This window comes from Pungitius pungitius, chromosome 9 (genome assembly GCF_949316345.1).
Source record: "Pungitius pungitius chromosome 9, fPunPun2.1, whole genome shotgun sequence".
In the NCBI taxonomy this organism is placed as follows: Eukaryota; Metazoa; Chordata; class Actinopteri; order Perciformes; family Gasterosteidae; genus Pungitius; species Pungitius pungitius.
Genome location: NC_084908.1, coordinates 21,001,957 through 21,019,493, shown reverse-complemented (window position 1 = coordinate 21,019,493; position 17,537 = coordinate 21,001,957). Strand labels below are relative to the sequence as shown.

Here is a 17,537-nt window from a genome sequence, read left to right as displayed (position 1 = left end):
CAACCTTGCGGCTCCCAGCACATCACACTACTCCATGCGCCACCATCGCCCTTCATCAGGTGAAAGCTAACGCTAATGCTAACGCTGAAGCACTTAATGACCCACGTAGGATGTGTGTATTACAGAGTAATGCTCCTCAGTTAAAGTTACACAGTACTATTATTTCACTGGTTTATGGTCTAAACCTCTAGTTTCAACTCTTCTTCAATACAGCATGACGTTCACTTAGTAACCTGTGATCCACATAGAGTCAAACAGACCGGCTTTAGGGCGGGGCTTACAGTGATTGATAGGTATTTTTGTCCAGTCTGGGCGACGTCCATGTTAGAACAGATATAATTTTTGTTTGTGGTGTTTGATTGGTACATTTGAGCGTTGTGTTGTGCTGCGCTCTTTCTCCCGTGCGGGTGTCAGGGTTTCGGGACAAAGGATGTCGCATGTGTGCAGACTGTGAAGCCCTCTGAGGCTAATTTGTGATTTTGTGCTATGAAATTATTTGAAATGAATCTTCTCGTGTCACTTCTGGCTGTAAAAAAGCAAAGCAACCAAAAAAAAAAGACCCCGGGGCTTCAAAACTGTGGTCCAAAAAATGTCTGCCGCTGATGCCAAGCAAAAGGCTGCCAATGTCGGAACTCATTCATTCCCATTTAAAAGTATGCAATCATTTACAACCCAGCTGGGAGGGGTTGAGTCAGACTTGTTTGGCCATATATCATGGGGGGGCCGAGGGTCCAGACTCAGGGGCGGGGCCACAGACGAGGCCAGATATATCAGAAGCACCCAGCCAGACAGTTACTAATGGCGTCGGACCGGCTGCCATTTAGTCCCCGTCAGACTTCAAAATGCCACCAACCGCCTGCATATTAATCATCAGACTCACTCTTCTTTTACCTACAAATGTTGATACAAATAAGGTGGAAACTACTTATGCGGTAAAAAGGTTTCTGTGGTTTGACCGAAATTGTGCAAAAGTGTGTGATGTTGTTGCCTCTACTTTGATCAAAATGAGCTCGAGGGATGTTCCTTTTATAACTGATTTGTTTCCACTGATATTTTTATTTCTGCTGAGGCCTGGGAGTCAGACTCCTCACACCTGTGCCACAGGTACACGCTGAGCCGCGGGGCGCTGCTGCCCCCCAGTGGCCGACACGTGGAGCTACAGCCAGCCGCTGGTTCCGAAGGGAAAAACAGGACTCTAAACGCTTATCTGAGAACAGGAATTTATTTACACACACAACGGATCAAAACACATTTTCGTTGCAGATTTTTAGTTGGGCAAATTCAATTACATTTAATACACTTAATTAAAGGCCAAATGACATGCCCTAAAGTCGTGTTTTTATGTGTGTTTAGATGTGTCTGCGTTATGGGCACCAAACTCTACATCCTGATATACTTTATTACTATAAATCTGTAAAGTATTGTCACATCCTAACATGAATTATGAGGAATAGTGAGAATGAGCTCGACCTGGTGGAGGATCTACTTCATCACTGCGTTCCCTCTTGGTGCGATGTAACCTGCGGGGATGCGGAAAGGCGAGTCAGAACATTTCCCTTCCTCGAGTCGGCTCTCGGTCCGGCGCGCGCACACCCAGCTCCAGACCGGCTCTCTGGCGGCGATTTGGGGTCCAGACCCGGACGGACAAGATGCCACCCCCCGAGCACCCCCCCCCCAGGGACTCTGTGTCGGGGCTGGGGGGGTGTTCGGGGGGTGGACGGTTCCCTTTAAAAAGGCTTCCTAAAGAGTTGTGAGTGAACGCTCGTGCCCGCGTGCCGAGGACGCATACCTGTGCCCTCCTCCCCCCTAGCCCCAGCCCATGCTCAAGAAGGGGGGAGTGGAGGAGGAGACACACCTTACCTGCCTTGTGTGTGTATGTGTGTGTCTCTCTCTCTCTCCAAACTGAAAAATGTCGTCAAATGAGCGAGCCACGCGCGCGCTGCGGGAGATCCTGCAGCAACCTGGAAATGACGCGTGCGCAGACTGCGGCGCGGCCGGTAAGAAACGCGTTTTTACTTATTTTATGAAGCTAAAAAGCGATACGTTTAATCAGTGGGTGACATCGTGCGGCTCGACTTCTCTTAAAGCTCCACAGAGCGCGTCCGCCAGAGCCTCAACAAGCGTGGACACGCAGATTGACGGGCACGCGCACAGCCGCCTCCGACTCCCAACCCCCCCACCCCCATAGAATCAGTGCAATAGAATGCTCAATGGCCTCGAAGAATCAGTGGTCATTTGTGAAACCACTTCTTTAACGCGATATGTTCAGCATTTACAGGCTTCTATGTGATGCCCCCCCCCCCCTGCTCAATCATTGGTCATATTTGATCCATTCCCCTTCTTAGTTTCGATAAGAACAGGATGTGCTTGACAGAGCTCTGGCAGGGCTTAATATTTATTTCATACAGCTGGTTATGGTTAGAGGAGCGGAAATGTGTTCCTTTAATCTGGAAGCTCTCCTGAGTGGAGCAGCCTCAGGTCCAAGCCGAGTCAGCTTAGCTTCCACCTGAGATAAACACCTCCTCTTCTCCCCCCTGCAGACCCCATGTGGGGCTCCTGCTCGCTGGGCGTGTTCATTTGCTTGGCCTGCTCCGGGATCCACCGCAACCTCTCCGACATCAGCAAGGTCAAGTCCCTGAGCCTCTCCCACTGGGAGGACCAGGAGGTGCAGGTGAGGCGTCACATGATCTCATGAAACATGAACGGAAATGACAGATGAGAACAATAACAGCTGTCACATGGAGAACTGTTCAATGATAACACATTACCATTGCATTCTCTTTAAGGCAACAGTTCTTTGACTAGATCAGTACCCAGAGGTTAGCCTAGCTTAGCATAAAGCTCCCTGGTCGTTGTGTCCATAAGAAGTACGTGTGCGGAAACAGGAAGTGACGTGCTACGAACGAGCCTCACTGTGACTTCCCTTTGGGTGTCATGGGCCAAATGGATGTGGGCCAGTTGAGCAGTTTGTAATCATTCGTGCGGAGTTAATCTTCAAGTACGAATCAAGGAACACAGACGGGAGAAACGTCTGCGTGGGGCCGATGGGCGGCTCAAACAAACGCAGGAGACAGCTGCCTGCGTCCCTACTGAAGCTGTCAACTTATTTCAACGTAGTTTTGTTACGTGACATTATTCGGAATGACGAATAACGTACAAGCTACAGACAATGTATTGCAGAAGGTATTATTGTACTGTCTTCTGTCATGCATCAACCGCCAAGACAATGTCCATGTATGTCCAACATATTATGGCAATAAACGTTTCCTGATTTCTGTTTTTTTTTGTTAAGATCTTTGCAGGTAGCCGTCATGGAAACACCTGTTGCATTCATCACCCCGGCTCTCCCACTTTGTCATTAATTCACTGCTGAATATGCTTCTATTTGTCAATGTGTCTCTCTTAGTTCATGGCTAAGAATGGAAACACGCTGATGAGGAGTAAATATGAGGCTGCGGTTCCCGTCTATTACTACAAGCCGACCCACAAAGACTGCCAGTGAGTAACTGTAGCAATGCAAACAGCACGCCCTCAAGAGAAGAGATATCAGGGGGGGGGGGCGCTACAGAGCACGGATCGATAGCGTTCTGATCAATTAAACTGCACAGAAATGTGAGCAATAAAGTGAAGACTAGAACAGGGAACAGGAAGTTCTTTCTGCATGTGTTTATGTGTTGTGAAACTTGTGATTTTGTTGCATTGCTCGTGAGTGACTCAGTTCACTCACAAACACCAGACCAAAAGGTTTCTTAGATAGTAACCTCTGGTTTTAACAGGTTTCTTACTTAAACCTGTAGTAACTAGACCTTACTACCTAAGAAACCTGTTATTACTAGTGGTTACTACCTAAGGAACCTGATGTAACTAGACGTTACTACCTAAGGAACTTGTTGTTACTAGACGTTACTACCTAAGGAATCTGTTGTTACTAGAGCTTACTACCTAAGGAACCTGTTGTTACTAGAGCTCACTACCTAAGGAACTTGTTGTTACTAGACGTTACTACCTAAGGAACTTGTAGTAACTAGAGGTTAATACCTAAGGAACTGTTGTTACTAGAGGTTACTACCTAAGAAACCTGTTGTAACTAAAGGTTACTACCTAAGGAATCTGTTGTTACTAGAGGTTACTACCTAAGGAACCTGTTGTAACTAGAGGTTACTACCTAAGAAACCTGTTGTTACTAGAGCTCACTACCTAAGGAACTTGTAGTAACTAGAGGCCACTACCTAAGAAACCTGTTGTTACTAGAGGTTACTACCTAAGGAACTTGTAGTAACTAGAGGTTACTACCTAAGGAACTTGTAGTAACTAGAGGTCACTACCTAAGGAATCTGTTGTAACCAGAGACCGACATACTAGAGTCTGGTACGTCTGTATCTGGTTTCTGCTTCAACACAGCGTGATGTTCATTTAGGAAATTATGCCGAACTGTGTTGAGTTCAGATTACCTGGAGTGCTGTGTGTGTGTGTGTGTGTGTGTGTGTGTGTGTGTGTGTGTGTGTGTGTGTTTGCGTGTGTGTGTGTCTATGTGTGTTCAGGACTCTGAGGGAGCAGTGGATCAGAGCAAAGTACGAGAGGAAGGAGTTCACCGAGCCTGGGAAGAACTTCACATATGAGGAAGGTTAGTGCATGTCTGCACACACACACACACACATGTACAGACACACACACACACTCGCGCTGATAGCGAATGACCTTTGCTGCCTTTTATCTGCAGGAACTAGAGACGGCGTGTTGATGAAGAGGGGGCGGGACAATGGGCAGTTCCTCAGCAGGCGATTCGTCCTCTCGGAGCGCGAAGGGACTCTGAAGTATTTCACCAAATATGACGTAAGATGCCTTTTCAGAATTATAACTTAAAGAGTATCCAGGTAGGATTATCTTTGCTTATCAACGTTAGGCAGATGAACATGTTTTTATCCGATGTTTCTGAATTGTTTACCGTTGCACATTAGAGCTTTAAAACTTTATGATCAACATGAAACTCCAGAGGAGGAACCAACAAACTGTGAGGAATCAAAAAGAGAACAAGTGTAACTCAGAGATATGAACATGGACTGAAGGTGTAGCCAGAAAGTCAGTACAGAGAGGAGGGGTTCTAATCATCTATAGACTCATATCTATATTCAAAAAATAATGTATTACCTTCATACAAAACTATGACTTCGTGTCATAGATTCAGGTTTATTATCCTGTAATTTTTTACTCAAATGTAGTTTTTTAAAAGCATATAATCCTCCTCGTCCCATCTTCTCCTCCCTCCTGCAGGCTAAGGACCCCAAAGCGGTGCTCAAGGTGGACAGCATCAACGCCACCTTCCAACCCGACAAGATCGGGAACCCCAACGGCCTGCAGATCACCTACCTCAAAGACTACAGCACCCGCAACGTCTTTGTGTACCATGACAACGGCAAGGTGTGTGTGTGTGTGTGTGTGTGCGTGTGTGTGTGCGTGTGTGTGTGTGTTAGCTCATGACAGCCACGCTCCATCACTCTCTCTCATCCACTTATAAAAGTGGAATAATACGGGACGTTTCATTCGACGTTGGGTTTTTCTTAGTTTAGAAAACATATGAATAATTCTTTATAGCTGTTGTTTTTTTAATGATGACGGACTTTAATAAATTAAATGTATTATCCTCAGGAGATCGTCGACTGGTTCAACGCCATTCGAGCGGTCCAGCTCCACTACTTAAAGGTGGCCTTTCCCGGGGCTACCGACGCTGAGGTCAGCGCACGCACACACACACACACACACGCACACACGCACACACACACACACACATGCTTACTGCATTCTCGTGGTGTGATTCTCTAACACTATACCTGGCTGCATTGTTTTCAGCTGGTCCCCAAACTTACCCGGAATTTTCTGAAGGAAGGATTCATGGAGAAGACCGGTCCCAGGGCAAGTGACCCCCCCAATATACATTTACATATTATACTTTCACTGACCACTCCATGTGGACCTCTAAATGGACCATCATTTACTAATTGAACATCATGCTGCATTGAAGAAGACTTGATATACAATGTTTACTGAGGGAATAAATCAAGAGAGAAGTAGAGTCATTTTCTCATAGACGTCTATGGGAGCAGAGGAGTCGCCTCCTGCTGGTCACTACACAGAAGTAGAGTCATTTCCTCATAGAAGTCTATGGGAGCAGAGGAGTCGCCCCCTGCTGGTCACTACACAGAAGTAGAGTCATTTCCTCATAGACGTCTATGGGAGCAGAGGAGTCGCCCCCTGCTGGTCACATCACAGAAGAAGAGTCATTTCCTCATAGACGTCTATGGGAGCAGAGGAGTCGCCCCCTGCTGGTCACTACACAGAAGTAGAGTCATTTCCTCATAGGCGTCTATGGGTGCAGAGGAGTCGCCCCCTGCTGGTCACTACACAGAAGTAGAGTCATTTCCTCATAGACGTCTATGGGAGCAGAGGAGTCGCCCCCTGCTGGTCACTACACAGAAGTAGAGTCATTTCCTCATAGACGTCTATGGGAGCAGAGGAGTCGCCCCCTGCTGGTCACTACACAGAAGTAGAGTCATTTCCTCATAGACGTCTATGGGAGCAGAGGAGTCGCCCCCTGCTGGTCACTACACAGAAGTAGAGTCATTTCCTCATAGGCGTCTATGGGAGCAGAGGAGTCGCCCCCTGCTGGTCACTACACAGAAGTAGAGTCATTTCCTCATAGACGTCTATGGGAGCAGAGGAGTCGCCCCCTGCTGGTCACTACACAGAAGTAGAGTCATTTCCTCATAGACGTCTATGGGAGCAGAGGAGTCGCCCCCTGCTGGTTACTACACAGAAGTAGAGTCATTTCCTCATAGGCGTCTATGGGAGCAGAGGAGTCGCCCCTGCTGGTTACTACACAGAAGTAGAGTCATTTCCTCATAGACGTCTATGGGAGCAGAGGAGTCGCCCCTGCTGGTCACTACACAGAAGTACACTTTAACTCATGAAGCGTTGGATTCACTGCAGAGTGAATGCTTTGACTGAAGTGGAGCTCAAAGGATCATCGTAATCCTGAAGTGTCAAACCCTGCAATTCACGCAGACAATCACATGTTGGGATTAGGGCAATGCACAAAGAGCCATTTGTGGATATACGTGCAGGCGCTTTCACCCACAGGACCCAGACTGAATAAACCGGTTCTGTTCTCAGACTCTCCGTTTGTCGGGCTTAGAGACCACAAGATTAACTTACCTGTCGCTTTGCTAAGTACATGATTCACGTTTCATTTGAGAACCAGACAGACGACCCATTCCTTCCGAGTGTGTCTCATAGTCCCCCCCCCCTTCTCCCACCAATGTGTGGCAGTCCCTGTTAAATCCTTCTTTGTCTTCACAGCACACGGAAGGCTTCAAGAAACGCTGGTTCACTCTGGACCAGAGGCGCCTCATGTACTTCAAAGACCCGCTGGTACGCCGTCTTCACATATCAAAGACTTCTGTCAAGTCTTTGGCTCACTTTCATGGTCGAAAACTCCCAATAACAATGTCTCCATCCGTGTTTGAGTGCTCTAAAAAAATGGTGGAAGGTATTTTAGATTAGATTAGAAGGGGGTTATGACTCAGTTAGGATAAAGTCATTATTATACATGTGGAGTTAGTGCGGTTTTGGCTTACAGCATGGAATTAGAAAACTAACCATATGAGCATGATACATTCAGCACTCTTAGACCTTTGAGACGTTGATGAATCGTGTACTGAGTCGTTGAAGGATTCGGAGTGGTGGTTTAATCACAGACACTTGCACTCAGATTGACCAAGTCTTGGCTTAATAAACATCACATAGCTAAATCAGATTAGCGCAGCATTGTTGCTGATGAAACAGTTAGATGAAGATGTGCAATGTGCTAGATGACGGACTCAGCCCCAGAGTGTTGGAGAAGAAAAACTGGTTGATGAAAGAAAAAGGAAGTCTAGTGAAGTCGAGTGTGGAATGTGAACATATGGAGGAAGCTCAAAGCAAATGTAATTTGATCACGTTTGATGTTGTGTATTCAATGGTTCACTGTGTGAACTGTGAGCAGAGATCTATTTGAGGTGATCAGTGGTGTCTCCTATTAGAACAAAGTTCATCCGTACTTAAGATCACCATTGAACATCAAGTACTCACCCATAGGAAACATAGTTCTTCTTACAGGCCTCCTTGGTGGACAAAGAATCCCCAAAAAGTGTTGATGGGTAAAAGTAAATAATGTAAGTAATAAATGTCACTGTATGAATCCGTGGAGCGCTGCAGTGGATGTGATTTGTCCTGTTCTTACCATCAAGGTGTGCACGGAATTAGACGGCATGCATCCAGTAGTTGTTTAAATACCTCAGTCTGAGCAGAGAGGAAGACAGACCACGTTGCGATGCCGCTAGGCTAGGCTAGGCTAGGCTGCGCTAGGCTAGGCTAAGCTAGGCTAGGCTGAAAACAACATTCTGTAGCTTTGAGAATCCCTAAACTTTAGAAGAACCACACTTGTTACTTCCTGACTGCCTGAATCCACTAGCGTTCCTTTTAACCTCCGTCATCCTCCCGTCTCTTCCAAGGACGCCTTCGCCAAAGGTGAGGCGTTCCTGGGCAACAAGGACCACGGTTACAGCGCCTCCCCCGGGCTGCCGGCCGGCACCCGTTGGAACGGCTCCTGGCAACATGGCATCACCATAGTCACTCCGGAGCGCAGCTTCCTGTTCACCTGCGAGTCGGAGAGCGACCAGCAGGATTGGCTGAAACACTTCAATGATGTCATCAACGCCGTGATGTCCCCTCAGGAGTACACAAGTAAGAGTCCACAGTGTTTCATTCATGGTGCTATCGCTCTTTTGTAATCAGCTTTGTGTCACTTGTTAGTACGAAATGCCCCTAACCATGTTTGTACCTTTTAGTATACATAAAGTTGTTTTATATGAATCTTATTTTGTTAATCACACCAAAAGATTTGTCTCCATGGGTAGAAGAGCATCTCTAACTTTTGACTCTGGTTTGTATTAAAGTGGAAGCCTTGTTCAAGCACAGGCATTGATGGACCAGAGCACCAGCAGGACCCCCTCCCCCACCCCCCCCTCGACTCAGGACGCATCTCTTCTGCCTCTGAGCACGTTGTTGCCACAGATACGACCTCCATCACTGATGTGCTCAGACCGGAGCTCCTTCCAAGTCCCAAAAAGCCCTCTGATGATTGGATTAGATACGAGTACAACAGGACGAGGCCATTTCTCACACTAAAACGACTAGAAACACATAAATGTACAGATAATCACACAATTTGGTGACTTTTACTGTGGTGTCCCAGTATAGACTGATGTATTTTTTCATGGTAAGCGAACAATAATGCGGTTGCTGTTGTCTTGGTTTATTAGATAATCAAAGCCTTAGTCCTCTTAAGCATTTGATGTGAGCTGGTGATTGGGTAACACAGTTACAGGAGGTAAAAGGTGATGGACAGGTACAGAAAGTTAACGGGACAGTAAACGGTTCATCTTGCTGAGGACAAATGCTGATTTAGTAGTTTGAGTAGGTGTGGAAGCTGGGAGCCGCTACGTGGTCGAACAACGCCTCCATGTGGCGTGGATTATATACTCAGTAGCTACCTTTTCTTATCTTTTTTATATAAAACAATTATTGATACATTTCTATGGTATTTCTTTTTTTTAATCTTTTCTGATTGATTTTTTTAAAGGCACTTCTATACTTGAGCATGGCTGACTGACATGGCGTCTTTTATTGATGAGCACCAATAAATGTGTTTCCTCTGGAAGTGGTCACGGAATCTCCATTCACATTAATGCACAAAATATAATAGTTTATCTGTCTCTCATCCAGTGCATCTGTTAGTTTGTCCTACACTATGACCTCAAATATATGTCTACTAAAATAGTACAAACCTTACATATTCTAAATAAACTGCTGCTGGCTTTAGTTTTTAGAAAAGAAGAATAATGAATAATGAATGAATAAATACACTCCTTATATTCTATATGCACGTATGTATGTGTTTGCCTGTACTTTGGTACTAAGGCGTGGTTGTGGACCCCCCCCACCACTGAATACTTAATCAATATATTCATAATAAAGTAATGCAGAGGTACACTGAGCAGCACTTTATTAAACTCACGAATGTTCTTTCTCATAAAAAACACCTCTTTGGAAAAAAAAGAAGGAGTGTCAGGAGACCCGAGAGGCCCGAGTGAAAATTCCTCTTAAACCTTTAGGCCGTTTTCACCCCGGTGAGAAAGAGTTAGGACGGAGGAGAGAAGAGGACGGGGGAGGGAGAGGGACCAGAAGACGCCCAAAGCACAGAGACACAGCGCTCCTCCACTGAGGAGCCTCGTGCAGGTAGAACACCTGGACGGAGAGAAGACCTTTGGGCCGGATCCTCCTCTGAGGCGACGGGATGAGGGTCCCCCCCCGGGGCGTGGACACATGGCCGAGTGGAGGAGCTGCAGGAGGCCGCGGGGTCACTGGCGCTGTTTCTCCGGCTCGCCATCGCTCTTTAACAGCAACCCTTCACAGGATTGAGCAGGACACCCTTCAGAAACGCACCGTCTTCACCTTCCTCCTCCCTGCGGGATTCATGAAATGTTCCCACAAACTTTTGCGGCGCCGCGTGACTTGGCTCTGAATGATTCCATCTTGACCTCTGACCCTTTGATCTGTGACCCTGCGATGAACTGCACTCGTAATGCCACCCTGACGCCGCAGCCGGGCCTGGTCCCGGCTGCAGGTGGGGGCTGCCAGGAGGGCGGCGGCGCAGGAGGCAGCGGCGCAGGAGGCAGCGGGGGCCTCTGGGTGACCGTCCTGCTCGGCGCCACGCTGATGGTCATGTGCGCCGTGGGCGTGGCGGGCAACGCGTACACGCTCGCCGTCACCCGCTCGGCCGCGCTGCGGCGGACCGGCTCCATGTACGTGTACATCGTCAACCTGGCCCTGGCGGACCTGCTGTACCTCTCCACCATCCCCTTCGTGGTGTGCACCTACTTCGCCCACGACTGGCTGTTCGGCGACGCCGGCTGCCGCATCCTGCTGAGCCTCGACCTCCTCACCATGCACGCCAGCGTCTTCACCCTGGTGGCCATGAGCCTGGAGCGCTACCGCGCCGTGGCCCGGCCCTTCAGCGCCCACAGGTCCTCGTCGCGGAGGAGGAGGCTGGCGGCGGGCGCCGTCTGGGGGCTGTCCTTCGCGCTGACGCTCCCCATGATGGTGATGATCCGACTCGGCGAGGGCCAGCAGAGGATCTGCTTGCCCACCTGGACCCCCGAGGCCTTCAAGGCCTACATCACCGTCCTGTTTCTCACCAGCGCCCTGCTCCCCGGGCTGGTCATGGCGGGGCTGTACGCGGGGCTGGCCGGCCGCTACTGGGCGGCGCAGGACAGCTTAGGAGGCAGCAGCCGGTCCGCCCGGAGGAGGGGGCTCAAGCAGAAAGTGGTGTCCATGATCTTCTGCATCGTCGCGGCCTACTGGGCCTGTTTCTTGCCTTTCTGGGGGTGGCAGCTGACCAAAATGTTCTCCCCGGGGTCCCTCGGGTCGCTCTCCCCGGCCGCTCACAGTTACGTGAACTTCTTGGTCACGTGTCTGACCTACGGGAACAGCTGCATCAACCCCTTCTTCTACACCCTCCTGACCCGGAACTACAAGGACTACCTGGCCCAGAAAGGTCGGTCCGTGGGCTCGAGCAGGTCCGACCCCACGCCGCTGCAGGAGCTCTAGTGGACGGACGAGTTTCATCTGTGAGGAGCTCCTCTGGGGGTCGGTGTGCTGCTCCACTGTTTGATATACGAGATCCTGACGATTTTGTTTTAAGAATCCATAAAATTACTGATATTTAAGATTTTAAAGGTTTCAAACAGCTCTGAAAAAGTCCTACGGTTCTGGTGAAGAAAATTCATGATGACAGAACATTGACTTCACAAATGGTTTCATTTGTTCTCCTTGAGTCCTCTATGGGCCAACCAGGTGACACACACACACACACACACACACACACACGTCTCCTCTCGGGGAATGTGGTCGCGTGGCGCCACATTCCTGGGCCGCCGCTCCTTGGAGTCCTCGTGTGCCGATGTGAGAAAGCGGCACCTCGTGTGTCACCTTTACCCTCCACAACGTGCTTTGTATTCACAGCCACCACATCCCATCTGTTCAATGTGACATTTAAGCATTCAATCACTCTTTGGTAGAATGAAGACGTCCAAAATGATGGGGTTCACTTGTGTTACGCCATCATGCACAAAAAATGCACGTAATACTATAAAATACAGTAGGGGAAGTAGAACATTACACCTAATTTTTACCTAAGTAAAACTACTTAAGCAATAAGTCCATTAATACATGTTTTTTTGTACTCTTTTTAATTGCAAAGTGAACTCAAGGCTTCACGCTGCATAATGTAACATTCTGTCAAGAGTCATTTAGTTTAGATTTCGAATAAAAGTCCAGAGTTAACAGAACAAGCATCATTTGTGGATTAAAGACGCAGACAGAGACCTTTCCTTCACAGCATTTATTCAGAAACCCAGCGAGCAGTGAGACGCGCTGCCCCTCCCCACCCCCCCTTCAGGTCACTTCATCTCGGTACCACTCGCTGCTGGTGTGACTTTTAGTGTAAAGCTGCACAACACACTGTTACACACAGTCACTATTGCAGCAACGCAGAGACACAGCGGAGGACGTCTACTTGATCTTGATGCCGACGATCCGGGCGTCCCCGCTCACGTCGAAGTACTGGTACTTTCCGTCTCCCAGCCGGTTGGGGAAGTTGAGCATGGAGCCGTTGGGCAGCTTGATGTAGAACTGGTCGTAGTTGAAGTTGATGTGGAACTGGAGAGGGAGAGGAGGGGAGAGATGAGAGGAGGTGGAACGAACAAAGGAGGTCGGGTTTTATGAGGTCGTAAACGTGGCGCGTGTTGACTTAGCGTAATGATAGCACAACACAAACACACAACGAGAACCGTGGCCTCGGCTAAGCGGCCTTTGGGTCTCTAAACCCTGATGAAACCAGGAGAACGCCACTTGATTGTCCCTCTGGACCTCTGGAATTAGACATCTGAAGTAAGAAGATCAAGGTAAAAGGCTTTGTGTAGGAGATGTGACTTTGTGCACTTTGTACTCTATTGAACACCTGAGACCTTCTAAAGCTCAATCAGCCGCAGGACCTTCACCGAGGGGGGGGGGGGGGCGCTCGTGTCCCACCTTGCATTCCTCGCCGCGCACGAAGGGGAAGTTCCCATCGCGGATCTCGTCGCCCCAGCTGCCCCCGGACAGCGAGTTGAAGACGATGGTGTTGGTGTCGCCGCTGCAGTCGAAGCGTGCGTTGAAGTGCATCGCCACGTTCTCCGGGTCGTGGCCGATGTTGATGGCGAAGCTGCGGGGAAAAGGGGGGGGTCAAAAAGGGGAAGAGGCAGGTAAAACATGGCTTCCTGTCCATCCAAGGACTTGCGCCCTCGGGGGTGGGGGGGGGGGGGGGGCACTTACGAATTGCACGAGTCCTGGGGCTTGATGCGGACCTTGAACTCCTGCCCCTCCTTGAAGGTCATGTTCTGGACTTTCTGCAGAGAGAAGATGAAGACGGGAGTTGACCTTGATGAATGGACGGGTCAAACTTATATATATCGACTTTATATCTACTAAATATCAACCCTTAAAGGAACAAGCTCAGCTAGAAACAAGCTTCATTCAGCCGTTGATCATCAACCAGGGAGGCGCCGTGTTTGTTCCTCGACATGTGGTCATGCTTTTATTGTGGCAATAAAAGCATAAAAAGACGCACATTGACCTCCTGTCGCAGCAGATACTACAGGTGTACATTTACCACACATGGGGGGGTGAGGACGAGCAGACCCGAGGACACACCTTCCATTATTTTGTGAACTTCAGGAAACACCAGTTACTTTTTCCCCTGATCAATAAAACAATCAATTCCATTCAGTGGTTCCTCGGATCTGAAAGCTGGGACTTTCCCCCTAAAATGAGTTACACATGAACTTTGGTGTCATGGACCCAATAAACCTGGACCACACCTATAGATTCCTATAACGGCCCACAGCAGATCCAGCCGTGTCTTATCTAGATCCATACTGGCTTATGATCCCTGATAACCGCGTGTAACATCCCTTCCTGTTCTCCTGTTCTACGGTACAACTCATGCCGGCTCCCGCGTAGAGTCCCCTGAGCAGAGTGTGAAGCCGAGCACGTCCTAAGCAAACAATGCAAGTGCACATTTTCTATTAGTAAGTTAGGAGTGAGAAATGATCACATGTCCCATTGGAGAAAATGTCAATTACTGACAGGATTAACTGTATTAATAGCAAAGAGTAACCAGACTTAAAGTCGACACACGCTAAGGAACACTTCTAAAGCCACCTCGTACCTTTATTGATTAACATAGTACCTTTAAAGATTAACATATATATATATACAGTATATATGTATATATAACGCAGCATCAACATCACAGAAACTGAGCTCGGCATCAGGAGGTGTGACAGGTGCAGGTGTGGTGCTTACCATCTTGTCTTCTTCGGTGGGTTGTGTCTGCGGTGACGAAGCCCTGAGGGAGCAGGTGAGAGGTTTTATAAGGCCGGTGATGCCGAGGGGAGGGAAGGGTCTGTCAGGAGGACGAAGGCCAATCGCACTCGCTGATCTTTGCCCCTAAATGGAGCTGGCTGAGGATCGGCTTCCTGTCAGCGGCAGGTTTGGATCCGCTCTCGCCGCCACGTGAAGGAATAAATGTGCATCATTGCATCATTCAAAGCCGTATTTAGTTGTTTGTTAATGTCCTCGGGTTGATACTGCAAAGCATGTTAATATGGAACAGATATTTTTAATATGTTGAATAAAGATAACTATTATCACATGTTCCACGTTCAAATCTATGCAAATATAATGAAAACGGAAAAAGGAAATATGAAAGGGGGAAACCCCCAGACAAACTATTTCTTTATTGCTTTGGCCTACATGTATTTTTTCTCTTTTGTTAATGCTGCGTATAGTCGATTAAATCACTATAAGCATGATTCAACTGGTACATTTATTCATTTCAGTGAGACAATGAGTGCAAATTAATAAATTGTTTGTTTTCATTCGCGTGTAATGCCAACATTTATTCAGTAAAATCTTAATTTTAGAGTTTTTGGTGTGACATGTGACACGGAGGCGCACGTGGGTTTCACTGTCATTAACAGATCGGGCTTCACGCAGCAGCCACGCCGACCTACCGCCGCGTCACCACAGTGGGCGTGCCTGTGAGTAAGGTGGCCAATCACCAGTCTCTGTTCTACGATGGGCGTGGCCTGCATTCAGTGGCCAGAAAACAGTAGCTAACCAGAATAGTTAGCTCTTCAGCTAGTTAGCAACTTCTGGTACGTCTTCATTTCATGAGGGATTTAAATCATGTAGTTCGGTCTTTAACCGTTTTGACATGGAACAGCTTGAAAGTTTACCTTTGACGATGATTTTTTTTAATGTATTCCTCATTTTAAACGAGGAAGTTCGATGTTTGGTTAGCTTACGCTAGCTAGCTAGCTGTGATAGTCAACCTAACGTTAACCCTATGACTATGCTAATGGATAGAGGCTAGCTAGTGTAGCCAAACGACAGGGATACGTTTATCTATTTATTTGCTTTTTTCCCCTCTAGAAATGGCGTCGTTAGCGGCGACAGAACCAGCGGCATGTCCGGGTGCGACACCGGCCGCGGAGTCCATAGTGCCCGCTTGTATGTTCGCACCGGACCGCGGATGTGCCGACGACCTATCCGGCACGGACGACTTCGAAGACGGCGAGGGCACAAACGGCGAGTCCGCGGATCTCTTGCACTTAAGCAACAAGGTGGGCCTCGCCGTAAACTGCCCGTTTTAAACGCTTGTATACGATGTTGCTGCCGAGCGAGCTGTTTGTTTTGATACGGTAGTGTTGTTACGTCATCCACGTTGTGGCGTCAAAGCCGCTTAAAGCGCGTTCTGGACTGTGCAGAACACCAGAAAAGTGACACGTAAGTGGCACCACGTAACAGTGCGAGCAGCCGGGACGTCACCGAGCCGCCGGGTTCCACTCCTGCACCAACACAACTTTAAAATAAAATGCATCCTTAGTTCTTAGGTCCTGCTCTGTGTTGCGCATTGTAGGCAGCAGCAGATCTTTGTTTATGGCTTTCTCTGTTGTGTCTCTGTCCATCCAGCTGGTTCTAGTGAGTCCATCGGGGGAGCAGTATGATTCATTACTCCGGCACCTGAGGGAGCAGATCGATGAAGGCTGTGGAGAGACCATCTACGTGGTTGGGATGGGCTCAGGTAGGAGAGACCAACCTTTCATTTGAGCCAACACATCGCACGCAATGGTCTTTAGTTTAGTTGACCAGCAAAGGATTGTGACGCCGTTTGAATTCATTGCGTGTGCTCTGCAATGAACACGTTGGTTATAAAGCGTGACAAAGTGAAATGAAAGACCAATGACAAAACAAAAAGATGAGCTGAAAACAGATGAACTGGATTTGTCAAATATTTAGTATTCATGCAGCTTCCGCCATTTGTTTGCTGTTGGCCTTTCATCTGAAGCCCTCTGCCACACACACATTGGAGGGTTATTTTCTGCCCGGCGCAGCAGCGCGTGTTTCCCTGAGTCAAAGTGCTCGTGTGAAAGGGTGTCGGTTTCCCCCCGAGTCAGCAGGCTGAATGTCAATAGTTCACTACTTCGTCTGGAGCGGGACCCGGCCGTCTGGCCCGCTGACCCCTGGTCAGTGGAAGGCTGCTTGTACTGAGGGAACAGTGAGCTGCTTCCTTCCCTGAAAAGTACTTAAAGATCCTCCTCTCGATAACTCCTCGCGGTTTAGACGGGGGCGACTACGGCCTGGACGAGAAGGACATGGAGGCGTCGGTAGCCACGGTGCGCTCGCTGTGCGAACAGATCGAGGCCGACCTGATCCTGCTGAGAGAGAGGACGGACACCGGCGGGAGGATCCGGGACTACCTCATCCGACGGCGTGTGGGCGAGCAGGATTTCCTGGAAGTCAGGTAACATCCTGAAAAAACAAAGCTGCATTCCAGTTTGTAATTTAGCTCCTTTTAGCTGGAAGGAATCGGCTCGACTGAACCACCGTGCTGCACCTGTCCGTCTTTCCTCAAAGTCTCCGTCTCCGTCCCTGGATGGTGTTTGTGTGTGTGATGTGTTGTGCTGTTCTAAGGATGCAATAAGAACAGCAACAGTTAGTAATACAATAAACAAGTTGCCTTTTTAGTTTGCTCCCTTTTAGTAAACATGTAATACAATATTCACAACTGTGTGTTCATCAGTGTTTAATCACATGAAACAGAATGAAACCTTTGGTTAACTTATGAATGAGCTGTTTACACAAAATCTACACAGGGAGCAGCTTCTCTTCACATGTTTCACCATCATGTTTTCCTACAGTAGCCCAGGAGACAAACCACAGTCTGCTCTAGAGAGGAATAATAGAGACATCTTTTCACTCTATCTGGAGGCCACTGGAGTTCCAGCATTCTGCAAACCCGCCACCAGGTGGCACTGAACCCTACACGCCGCTCCTCT

General features: G+C 48.3%; 4 protein-coding genes across 12 annotated transcripts in view; 3 read left to right on the top strand and 1 right to left on the bottom strand.

The window, feature by feature from the left end:
* Nucleotides 1-1,721: 1,721 nt before the first annotated feature.
* On the top strand, nt 1,722-9,758 carry zgc:92360 (uncharacterized protein LOC436988 homolog). The gene is made up of 11 exons (XM_037472095.2): nt 1,722-1,997; nt 2,541-2,671; nt 3,407-3,498; nt 4,542-4,624; nt 4,721-4,833; nt 5,272-5,418; nt 5,647-5,730; nt 5,848-5,910; nt 7,354-7,425; nt 8,547-8,778; nt 8,991-9,758. The coding sequence occupies exons 1-11, from the start codon at nt 1,910-1,912 to the stop codon at nt 9,017-9,019; spliced, it is 1,134 nt and encodes a 377-aa protein (XP_037327992.1). The 5' UTR covers nt 1,722-1,909; the 3' UTR covers nt 9,020-9,758.
* Nucleotides 9,759-10,662: 904 nt separating this feature from the next.
* Nucleotides 10,663-11,703, top strand: uts2r4 (urotensin-2 receptor 4). The gene has a single exon (XM_037471483.2). It carries the CDS (start codon nt 10,663-10,665, stop codon nt 11,701-11,703), a length of 1,041 nt encoding a protein of 346 aa, XP_037327380.2.
* An 853-nt stretch (nt 11,704-12,556) lies between these two features.
* lgals2b (lectin, galactoside-binding, soluble, 2b) overlaps nt 12,557-17,537 on the bottom strand; it is a 155,802-nt gene continuing 150,821 nt past the window's right edge. For 6 of the 8 annotated variants that reach the window (XM_062564346.1, XM_062564343.1, XM_062564345.1 and 3 more), the window contains exons 2-4: nt 13,468-13,542; nt 13,186-13,357; nt 12,561-12,813 (exon numbers count right to left, since the gene is read on the bottom strand). In XM_062564346.1, coding sequence (XP_062420330.1) covers nt 12,667-12,813; nt 13,186-13,357; nt 13,468-13,529 — 381 coding nt within the window. In that variant the 5' untranslated portion in view covers nt 13,530-13,542 and the 3' untranslated portion in view covers nt 12,561-12,666. Of the gene's footprint in view, nt 12,814-13,185; nt 13,358-13,467; nt 13,543-14,499; nt 14,526-17,537 lie in introns of those variants that run through there. The other 2 variants (XM_062564339.1, XM_062564338.1) reach the window with 2 other exon arrangements.
* gtpbp1l (GTP binding protein 1, like) overlaps nt 15,149-17,537 on the top strand; it is a 6,804-nt gene continuing 4,415 nt past the window's right edge. The window contains exons 1-4 of one of the 2 annotated variants that reach the window (XM_037471947.2): nt 15,149-15,353; nt 15,631-15,821; nt 16,171-16,282; nt 16,822-17,002. In XM_037471947.2, the coding sequence (XP_037327844.2) occupies nt 15,633-15,821; nt 16,171-16,282; nt 16,822-17,002 (482 nt within the window). In that variant the 5' untranslated portion in view covers nt 15,149-15,353; nt 15,631-15,632. The remainder of the gene's footprint in view (nt 15,354-15,630; nt 15,822-16,170; nt 16,283-16,821; nt 17,003-17,537) is intronic. The other variant, XM_037471949.2, reaches the window with a different exon arrangement.